This window comes from Glycine soja, chromosome 4, assembly GCF_004193775.1.
Source record: "Glycine soja cultivar W05 chromosome 4, ASM419377v2, whole genome shotgun sequence".
NCBI classification, from domain to species: domain Eukaryota; kingdom Viridiplantae; phylum Streptophyta; class Magnoliopsida; order Fabales; family Fabaceae; genus Glycine; species Glycine soja.
In genome coordinates this window covers 47539139-47551207 of record NC_041005.1, presented here as the reverse complement: position 1 = coordinate 47551207, position 12069 = coordinate 47539139, and the positions used below count along the sequence as shown (strand labels likewise).

At 27.3% G+C, this 12069-nt stretch overlaps 1 protein-coding gene across 1 annotated transcript; it reads right to left on the bottom strand.

Annotated features, from left to right (window-relative positions):
- Positions 1-551: 551 nt before the first annotated feature.
- On the bottom strand, positions 552-1270 carry LOC114410040 (auxin-induced protein 6B-like). The gene has a single exon (XM_028373782.1). The coding sequence runs from the start codon at positions 1172-1174 to the stop codon at positions 851-853; it is 324 nt and encodes a 107-aa protein (XP_028229583.1). The 5' UTR covers positions 1175-1270; the 3' UTR covers positions 552-850.
- Positions 1271-12069: the final 10799 nt, after the last annotated feature.

Sequence of the window (12069 nt, the reverse complement as noted above, 5' to 3'; positions counted from 1 at the left end):
AATTCCTAATTCCAATTGCTCATCAGGCCACTAATAACAACACCACCACCTTCATAATCACCCATTCTAGCTCCATTTTTGCTTTACCACAAGTGACAAACCAAAACCAATATTGAAAAATGATTAAGTATTTTAAATTATGCAGTACACGAACTATATCATGCTCTTCAACTCTTCAATTTTCAAGCTGGACAATGATTACTCTATCCCAAAACATTGGAAGAAAAAAGGAGAATTTCAATATATTTCGATACTCTCATCATCTGTCCAGCAAAAAATAAACTATTATTCACTTGATCTATGTAGTTTTAATCTCTACCTATTTTATTTTTAGTAATTTCCATCACCAAAAACGTCTTATAGATATCACATATACCATACTATATATAAGACAACTCTATTCAAATTAAACAAAGATTTTTATAAGTAGCAAAGTTGTTCTTTCTCCCACCTATTTACAGATATTTTATACTGTTAAATAAATCTTGTATATCTTATGTTAGCAACCAGGATCAAAACTGGCATGCATGCATCATGTATAGAAAGTAGAATTAAATTCACAATTTCCTCATGTAAAGACCAAATCTTAAAATGTAACAACTATAGAGTCCGAGTAATTCAACAGTTTAATCAGAAAAAGAAAAAGAAAAACAAAAAAAAGCTAGACAAGTAAATTCTGCAGAAGAGGATTTGTAATTTGGAAGCAGAGAGAAATTGATTCTCTCCGTTGTTATAAATTTCCCTCTGGACATTAAAACACAGAGCGGCGTCAATTCCCTAATTAGCACTACTATCGACACACAAACACACACTGAAAAGAAGAGAGAAAGAAAAAGAAGGGTCACAGCCCCTAACAAGAGTGGAAGTGCAGAGCGTGTGGAAGGCGATGGTGGCTCTGGTTATGGTGGTTTTGGTTAGGAGTGGACTCTTTCTGGATTCGCCACCGGAGATGGAGGAAATCGTCGACGGAGCACGGGAGCTTGAGTGGGCCATCGGTGTGGTAGCCGTAAACCTCACGAGCCTTGTCCAGAAGGCGCTTGAAGAGAGGGTGATAAAGGTATGAGATAGGAATCACGAATCTTTGAGGGGAAGAGACACCTTCGTCGTCGTCTTCTAAACCCACTTGAACAGCGAGGAATCCTTTCTTCACCTTCATCTTCTTGTCCTCCTGCATGTTAGCTAGCTTGGTATGTTGTTGATTTTTTTGGTCAAGAGAGAGAGAGAGAGAGTGTGTGTGACTCCAAGTTCTAAACCATAGGGGATGAGTCTCAATATATAGCCATGGAGGAGTATTTCTTTTTCTTTTTCTTTGGGTGAGAGATGATAACAGTTTTTTTTTTTCAATTCCCAAGTCAAATACTAATTTCATTCGTAATTCATGATTATTGTTATTTCAAGAGAATCCTATGAAATGAATTCAACACATTAAATAAATAAAATTGTTCTCCCAAATCGAAGCAGAACATAATTTTATACTAGTGTATTAATCTTTTGAATTAGACATCAAGTGTTATAAAAAAAATTATTATTTTTTTGGGTATAATAATTTGTGAGGGTACAGTATATAGTTTGTACGAAATACGGAATGAAGGAGGGGGTGGTGGGTGGGGAAGTGGAGAGTGGAGACTTAGGTGTGAATTGAGAGTGGGAGGGAAATAGCAAAGTCAATGAGAAAAGTAAAGGAATAAATAAACAGTTGTTGGAGTAAGATGGGGACAGAGTTTAATTGAATGAATGTGTGAGTGAATGTATTGTGAGTGTGAGTGTGAGACTCGTTTTGTTGCTTTTCTGTAGAGAGGACTTGTGACGGCAGTGTCCCTACCTGCATTGTGGTTTACTAAGTGTATTATACTACTATCAAGCATACTTATATTTATCTTGGTTTTTAATATAATTATGAGAGAGTTATCAAATAATACTTGAGTTGTATTGATGTTTAGAAATTTGTATTCTATAGAAATTTTTTACATTTAGTTGTAATCATAGCATATCACAAAAGCATCGATTCAATGTCTACACTTCTAATCAAGTATTTTTGGTTAATTTTTCATAACAACAATTAGATAAGGAAAATTAGTTGAAAATTTTGTAAAATATGAATAGCTGCAAAACAATTTAACCTTTTTATGTATTGATAGTGAAATGTTATAAATGCTTAATTATAAAGTTTTGATTGATTATTTCATAGTTAATAAAAATGAAAATAAAATTTAATAAATTAATATAAATTTCATGTGAAATCTATGATTTTTTTTGTCAGCACTACACACTTAAATAATGTGTGAATAATGGGTGTGAATATATATATATATATATATATATATATATATATTTAAGACCGTTATTTGAATGTGACTTTAAAATAAGGTATATTGATTTGATTATATATTATTTAATCATGTCACTATGTGATTTATTTTGTCACATTAAAATATTAATTTTTTTTACAATTAATGCTTAAGGATTTTTTTACAAATTAAATTTATTTTTATTTTTATTTTTAATTTAATATTTTAAAAAGGGAATTTTATCCCTAATTAATTCATAATCTTTCTAATTCTAAACCTAATATTCTTTTCCACTGTCATCAAGCTAGGTTTAGAATTAAGAAAATTAGGGATAAAAATTTATTTTTAAAAATATTAAATTAAAAATAAAAATAAAATTAATAATTAAGTCATGTGTGACATTATAATTAGACAATATATAAATTACACGGATGTGACTTATTTTAAAGTTACACCGAAATAATGGTTTATATATAAATACAAAGACATGCATCATAGTAGTTATCAACATATAAGTATTTTTTTAAACACAAACATGAAGACAAATATTCATATTGTAGGTTACATGAGACATTTTTAAGAAATACAATTATCAATGAGTGAATTATAAATATGGATTGAGTACAATTACATATAGATGGTTAAGATTAAAATTTAATTAAAAGTTGTAGATTTATTATATATATATATATATATATATATATATATATTATGTGGGAAATTTTGTTACCATAACAAAAGAAAGATCATTAAATAATATAAAAAATTAAAATAAAGTGTACATGATTTTTTAGCTAATCATGCAATTGTTAATTAAATTTTAATTTTAATCATCCATAAATAATTGTACATGATGCATTTACATGTTGTAGTTTATTTAGCCGAGTTAATTAGTTTTGGGTTGAATAGTTAATTAAAATATATTTTTTATGTATTTTTCAGACTTAATGTTGGTAGAATAAGGTCATTTGTTTTTTATATTTTCTTACTTTTTATTAGTTTTAAAGCTTCTGAAATCATTATTTTTTAGACCATTATAATATTGATATCATAATATTGATATAGATTATTCATTCATTTTTATTAATGATTAATTTTTATAAAAAAAAATTGATTAATCACATTTATTGTCTCATCATGTTAATTTTTTTCATTCATGTGCTTGAACATGAGACTTTCCTTAAAAGATTGAGTTGTACCAATGAGATATTGGTGCTTCCTATACCATTATGTTAATTAATGAAACTTATTAAATCATTATTATGGTTAGTGAGAATTCATTTTTATCGAGAATTTAATGCTTAGTAAAATGTTAAGTGATAATTTATTTCTTTTTAGGTTTTTAAGATTTATTCAGCACGTAAATATGAAACACTTTTGTAATTTAGAATCAAGTTGTATTTGAATGGGATATGAGTGTGTTTTTTTCGATTGTGATAGCTTTATTTTAGTTCTTAAACAAGGAACTAAATACTCCGTATGACTTTATCCAGACATCTAGCTAGCCATGAACAAAATCGCACAACTTATTACTCACACTCTCACTTGTTTAATTTCTTGAGCGTGAGATCGATACTCTTCCATAATAAAGAGTAAAAACTACTATTCCCTAATCATATTTTTTTTAAGGCAATCCGTGTTCTTTTCGTGTTTGTATCACAAGAAAATATGAAAATAAAATCTCAATAGTTTAAGGATAATTTTAGAAAAAGTATACAAATTGTTGATCTTACTAACCTTTTTGGTTGCAACTTAATATTATTACCTAAATTAATTATATTTTTAATTCTTAAGAAGTGGTAAAAAATATAATAAATTAAAGAGTAGTTAAAAAATTAGAAGTTTAAATAAATCAATTTTCTTTAATAAGTTAAAATCAATTCATATATACTCCCCAAATTATGAAAAATTTAAATGAAAGAATTTCTATAAAAAAATGCATAAATTAAGTGTATTATTTTTAGAAAATTTTAATTTATTCTATTTTTAAATTCATTTTAATATTCCCTTCTATAAATAGTATTTATTAAAAAAAATAGCCAAACTAATTTTTAGTCTATTGAACACAGGAGAAAAAAACCAAGTGACTGTGGTGGATGCGTGACAAAGTCAGGACCCTTCGTAAATACGATCATATCGCAGTATAAAACCTTTTCATCTTTTGCGCCTTTTAATTATTGTGAATGCCTTTTACCTCAAAAAATATAAAAAATTGTGATCGCCTTATAAAATGTGATCGTCTCTAACTTTCACTTTCACTTTCTCTTTTTCAACAAATGAGCATGGCAACATTATCTTTGATTGTTTTTAAAAGTTCTAGTTGTGGTACTCTGACGTGTTTAATGGGATTAAGACAAAGATTAGCCATAAGAAGACAAGAGCTTAATTATCATAGTGTACATAATTAGTAATTCCAAACCTTTATCAATGTTTTAGAAATAAAACAAAAATATAAAAGAAATTAATATTCGGGCTATATAGTTTAATCATTATATGAACAAAAATAATTAATCATTATAACCAATAAAATCTATAATTAAAATGTGATTTTTTTTAAAGAATAAACAAAGTTTGATTAAACTGAATAAATTCTATAATTTATTAATATCTTATAAACTAAAAGTTGTTTATGATTGAATTAATTTTACTAATCATTTAAATTCTTCTTCTTCTTCACCAATAAAACGAGTGAGACAATAATTTTTAATAACAATTTTTACAATATGTATTATTTTTTCTTTGTCTCTCTTCATTATATCATGTATTTCATCACACATTTCTTCCTCTTTTCTTATTATGGCCCATAGTTATATAAAAAAAAATGTGTTATACAATAATTTCTCCAGACAAAAAAGGAATATGAGTAAAGAGAACATATTTAAAAAAGAGAGAAAAGTTGTTTAAAGGCCAGGGTAAAAAAATTTACTTTGACGTACTTTTACGAAAACTACGTACTTTATATCATTTTAGTATTTTTCTTACATGTTTTCATTATCATTTCCGTTGGTTCCTCACTATCTTTGGGGATTCCATGTTTATTTTGGGGATCTTAATGTGCATCTGAATTAGTTTGTTTTAATTATTAAAAAAAATATCAAAATACAATTTTTAAATTAAATTAAAAAAGATGTCAATACCCAATACATATTTTTTATATATTTAATCTCGGAATTCTATTCGTTGGATAAAGCGGATTGAGCACATGATAAAAGTCGTCCCACTAACGTTAACCTCCAAAAGATAAAAAAGTTGTAGCACTAAACATGATCATACAACACTTCACGGTCACGGTCATCGTAGTCAAATAATGTCTTCTTGATCATAATCTGTACAGTACGGATGTCCGACACTTCTCTTTCCATATTATTAAACACCAACACTTTTTGTTAATTTGTTTTATTGTTTTGTTGGTATAGTTGATTTTACGAAAATAACGAGTACTAGTGGAAATAATTTATAAGTTACTTTGCATTTACATGCTATTTTTATTAATATTACGGTTTCTTTTAATTGATCGAGGTTAGTTGGTATTTTCATGTTAGACTTAGATCAATTAGCACAAATTAATATTACTTCTTTGATAAATGCAACAACATGCAGTCACAAGCAACAAACTTTAACCATACAACCTTTATTGTTGTTTTAGATAGGTCAAATCAACTATTTAGTTTCTTATTTTACTTTTTTTTTTGTTCAATTTGATATTTTATTTTTAAAAAACATCATTTTGATTCTTTATTTTATTTAAAAGGTTCAAATTAGTTCTTTCATTTTCATCAGCCATAAATTTAATGTCATTAATAATATAAGTTATTGACAGCTAAAAATCATCACAAAATATAATTTTTTTTCTTTAAACATTTCCATTGTGTAAACGCCAAGAACAAAATACATCCAAAACTTAGAATAAGAAAAGAGCCCAAAACAAGTCAAGAACTCCTAAATCACAAATCATAACCCAAAATCATAAATCAAGAATCCCTAAAACACAAATCACCATCATCGTCTTTCCACTCCTTTTCTTAGAGGTCAAGATCACAAGATGCATCATTAGAGACACCTACATTGGAAGATCTCACTAGTGGACTGGATTCATGGTTGTAGCATGTCAATCTTCACCCTATTATTTTTTTTCATCTAGCAGTATCAATCTTTGCTGCATTTGTTGACGAGGATGGTTGTAACATGAGAGCAAGTTGTTGGGGGATATTCCTTGCAATTGTTAGGTAGATCCGATGGGTTTCAAAGGCTCTCCTTTATCCTCTTCTTAGATTCGTTGCACAAATGTTTTTGAAACCTTCTTTCTATACCTAGGTAAAGGAAAAAGAAGGTTGAAAATGGTGTTGAAGTTGAGAGAAGGGAAAGGGTTTGAAAAGAGAATGATGATCTTAGGGTTAAGAAGAGGAAAACGAGTTTTATTTTGATGGATTAGTGTTGTGTTGTGATGGATTTGGATGAGATCTGGACAATGTCATTTGTTTTGGCACAAATTAGAGGGAGAAGAAGAAGAGGTGGAAGAATCTTACACTTTGTGGCGGTTTTTAGCCTCCAATATTTTTATTTCATTAACGACATTAAATTGAAATGAGCAAAAGGATCAAACTAAATCAACATAAATAGATAAAGGTCCAAAATATTTTTAAAACATTAAAGACCAAACTAAACCAAAAAAATAAGATAAGAGACCAAATAAATTATTTAACATTTTATTTACGAAATAGCTAAATGTACAAAGTTTTGTTTCACAAAATTGATAACCATGAGTTGATTAACTCACATATATTTCATTGTAAGTGCGAAGTAATTATTAATTTTGTCAATAATTCATCTTTATCAAGAGACTTGATCAATTTTAATAGAATATCTCTTTTTAGCCATTTTTTTATATCCACAAATTCAAACTTGAGATACTATTTAAGGAATTCAAGTTTAATTTCATTTAAATCAATGTAACGTTAGAGTATTAAAGCTAACATGATATAATTCAAATAATAATAAAAAATTGACTTGGATATTTAAATTAAATTAAGAGAGTAATATAATATATATGCATTAATAATGTGAATTTATTTTACACTATCATCCAATAAAAATTAAGCAATCAACCATCTCAAAAATTCATTTTAAATATTTATTTTCAATAAAAATTGAAAAAGAAAATCATTTTGCTCTTCTCCTTAGTGTTTTTTTTTCCTAAACTTGTTATGCGCTTCAGAAGCCACTCTTATTGTCGTTATCATGGAAATAGGTGGAAGAATTACAGTTGAGGACCTCGATAATGGTATAGATACATGATTGCAGATGTTTCAATTGAAAATATGCATAACTACAAAGGAAAAATACGTGGGAAATGTGTTGTTAGTGTAGGAAATCAACAAACAAAGATTGGAGTTTTCATACAAGAGATTAGTTTCATAAGGTTGAAGTTTACAAGGATAACTCAAAGTCCTCTTAGGGAGCTAAAGATCTTAATTATAATGGTTGTTGTTTGGTATATAGGAGTCCTCCACTAGGGTTAGAGGGCGTCCACCAAAGAATCCATATATGTAATTCAATCTAGGTGGAGTTTAGGCTTTATGTTGGTGTAACGTGATTAAGCCTACCTTAAGATTTTTCAAGATGGTTCCCTCATATTATGGATTGGTTCATTTTCCACAATCTTTGGATTGGTGTATAAGGTCATTATTAAGAGGGATAGTATTTCAAATTTTTCCTTGTGATTTGGCCAAAATATTTGGATCTAATCGTCATAGGGGATACGAGACTCTCTCGGCTCCTGACTTATTGTCAGAGATAGGTTGGATAATACTCGATCAAAAGCCTTGTGAGAATACACAATTTTTCAATCTCAAACCTTATGTTATGGCCTTATGGGTGTAGAGATTTAGATGTAATTTAACCAAACCTATTGATAATTTGTTTTGGTTAATTAGCATGCTCTGTCGATCAAGTTATATATAAATATAATAAATCAATTTTTTATAGTTTAATCGATTGTATTAAGAATTAACATTGATATAACTATAGACTTTGCTGGAAAAGTAGGCATAATGTAAGAATGTTCGAGATTTCCAATCTTGCTTGATCTGCTGGAATATATTGGAAAGAAAATAAAAGTAATAATGAGGCTGTGCCCGTGCAATGCAGGTAGACGTGGTAAAGTCGGTGACGATATGCTTTGTACGATTTTTGCGGTTTGATACTTCGATTCATATTCTAGTCACGAATATCTTTGCGCACTTCCACATTATCATATTTAAAAAATATAAAAGAATCCTAGTAGCATAAGAAATTTATATAATATATAATATGTCAATTCATTTAAACTTTAAAAAATAATTTAAACAAGCATATCACCAAATTGAAATTTTACTTAAACAATTACTTATTCTATATAAAAGCATATTTTTAAAAAATAAACTTAAACAAACAAACCCGATATATATATAAAACGAATAAGTTCTGCGATCTATTTTTTCAGCCTGAATTTCTATTTTTGGTAGCTTCCAGCTTAAATTTCTATCCCCCTTCACTTACTTGTTTGACTTTTCTTTTACCTCAATAAAAGCTTAACCGAATTTCCTGTAGGTCAGAGATTGAAAACATTTTTCAATGCTTCAAAAAAATTTTAATCCTTAAGTAAAATTTTGGGTTTGAGTTTTGTGGTAATATTTATGGTGAAAATTTGTTTAGGTAATTGAAATGTAATTTATTATAGTTTTCACACTTTGATTCTTATCAATTATAAATAATATTATTTTAGTTAAAGTAACAAAATCACAATTATAAATTCTTTATATTCAAACTCGTGGTTGATATAACTTTCAATTAAAGAAATTATTAAATCAATCAAATAAACGTAGAATTTCTACATAATTAGTTATTATCACATTACCATAGAAGATAGTCATTCTATTATTAGGATTTGTTAAGGAAATGGTTTTTGATAATTATTATTAAAAATATAATGTAAATAAAAAATATACTTGTTCGAAATATGATCACAATGATTATATTGTCATGTTTATAGTTTTTTTATAATATAAATGTTTTTTTGAAACAAGTAAATATAATTAAAATAAGTAAAGTTGCAACAAAATTAGATGAAAAGACTTGTAAAATAAAATATTTTGAAAATAAATCAACTTGAAATGCAAATAAAGATAAAATGACAAAAAAGTAAAATACTACCAAAATGTAAATAGAATTGAAATGCAAGCAATAATCAAAATGACAATAATGTAATGTACTTGAAACGTAAATTGAAAGTAAAATGCAAAATGAAATGAAAGTTGTAGAAAAAGTAAAGAGTAGAAAATATAAGTGGTTGAGTTTAGAGAAGAAATAAAAATTGAAAGAAGTAGAGTTTCGAGAAAAAAATGTAGAAAAAGAAAATTGCATGATGTGCAAATTGATAAAAGGAAAACAATTGTAAAAATTATAAATTATATTAAGAAATGAGTTCAAACATATACATTTTCTCCTAGTAATCAGTATTCATTTTTCTTGTGCAGTATGCAGTATGTTGGTGTAGAGGTTTTTGTGATCTTTGTAACCAATACAAAATAATTATTGTTATACCTAATTATATCCATTTATAGGATTTGTAAGGTGTGTAATTTATTTAGATTAATTATCTAAGATATTGACACTTGTGTCTTCACATCTCTTGTCGAAAATCTGTTAATAACTACTTTTGTGTTCAAGAAGCATATAATTTCAATAGCTTATTTTTTGAATTAGTTTTCATCTTCTAAGTTTTGTCTCTTCGATTAATCATCAAAACAAATCAATTCATGTACTTTTCCATTGTTATTCGAACATAATATTAATATTATATTCTTTCATTTTATTCGATTTTCATGCTTAGAAAATTTTACTTACACTTCTAACATGTGAAGGAAAGATGTCATTAAAAGTAATTAACAAAAAATATTTGTATTTAATAAAAAAATTATTTATAAATATTCATACTAATATCATGATTTACAAAAATTAATAAACATATGAAATCTCACAACAATTATACATAGATTAATTGGCAACGTATATATAAAGACTCGTAAGTTGGGAGGTTAGTTAGCATTTTAGAAGGTGTTGCATGAGATGGCAACCTGGATCATTGGTGAAGTGGAGTTAAACCGAAGAGTTGCTTATTTGCTGCAGGCAAATGAAATTATATCTTTGATCATCATCAATTTCTATCTCAGATAGGAGGAACTCTTGCCACTCATTTGGGCACTCACGAATGATCTCCTACTTGCTACTCTTCCATCTTTTGGTACCTGTGAAAGAAAATATGGAAATGGCGCGGTCCTAAATCTATTCACATATTCGGACCCTTTATGTGGCTTCTGACAAAGGTAAAGTGTTAATGTGAGATGACCAACTAACTATGTTGGGTACTTGCGTCACCTTGCTTCTTCGTACGTTTGTCCTATCTAATTATGGTTCCCATATTCCTCATGAACCACGACGTGACACTGCAGCATCTATTTTGATTTTGATAGATTCAACTTTCGGTTTCTGCCACTTTACCAAAATATATTATATTGATTCAACATTTATATCCTACAATTTTAGCATGTGTACTGCGAGTGATTGGAACGAGGACTTCCAATTTTAAAACTTGCATTGCTATATATATATATATAGAGAGAGAGAGAGAGAGAGAGTTGTAACTGTAGATGGTTTCAAAGCTTGATTGCTGACAATTATGCACCAAACCATGGTTATTTAGGACAATTCTGAACTTTGTACGTTTATATAGGGAAATTTCATCTTTATTTATTTTGTTATAAGAATACGGGAAATTTTTCTGACAATTAATCTTATTTTTGAGTTAAAAATATCTACATTATGTTAGAACTGATATTCGTAACAGAATTTTTTTTGTCCATATATAATGCTCAAAAAATCAAAATCAAAACTTTAACTTGCTTTTTTCAAAAAAAAAATATTTTAATGATTCTTAATAAATATTTGAATTTTATATTTATTTTTCAATAAAAAAATTCATTTTGCTCCATGATAAAATATAAGATTTATTTTTGGTTCTTGACACTTTTTTAATCATTGATAAATTAGAGAATTTTATGTTTGTTCCTTGATAAAAAAAATTCATTTATCATTAATCTTTTTTATAAAAAATAAAAAAAAATTATCAAAAGGAACATACACAAATATCAAGAACTAAAAAAAGTGTTAATGACAAAAAAAAATTATTATTTTAGTAAGAACTCAATAAAAAAAAAATTTAGGAACAAACACAAGATTTAAGTATTTATTATGAATTAAAAATATATTTTATGTTTTTTTTACTTCCAAATAATTTGAATAACTTTATGAAAGTTGAGCCTTTCCTAAAATATTTTACAAACAACATAATGTTAACACATAGGTATTTGATTCGTATTTCTTAAAGAATAGTTTTGGTCAATTTGAATTCATCTTATACATATCATTTTAAATTAATTTAAGGCTACTATCATGTTTAATTATAAGATTAGAAATGTGATTCAAACAAGAATTAAGTCTCATGAATAATTTTTTTAAACTTATTAAATTGTCAATAAATTTTAAACAATGTCAACTGTAAACACCTTGCTTGTTATGCTATAAACTCGATCAAGTCAAAGCGGTGGATATTCATAATTGATGGCATTCTGTTATATTATCATAATCCACAGTAAAATGATCAATGACCATGAGATGTGTGATTACTGATTATCTCCTGTTAGTCCCTTAAAAAAAATTAATCAGTAATTTTTTTTAAGTTATT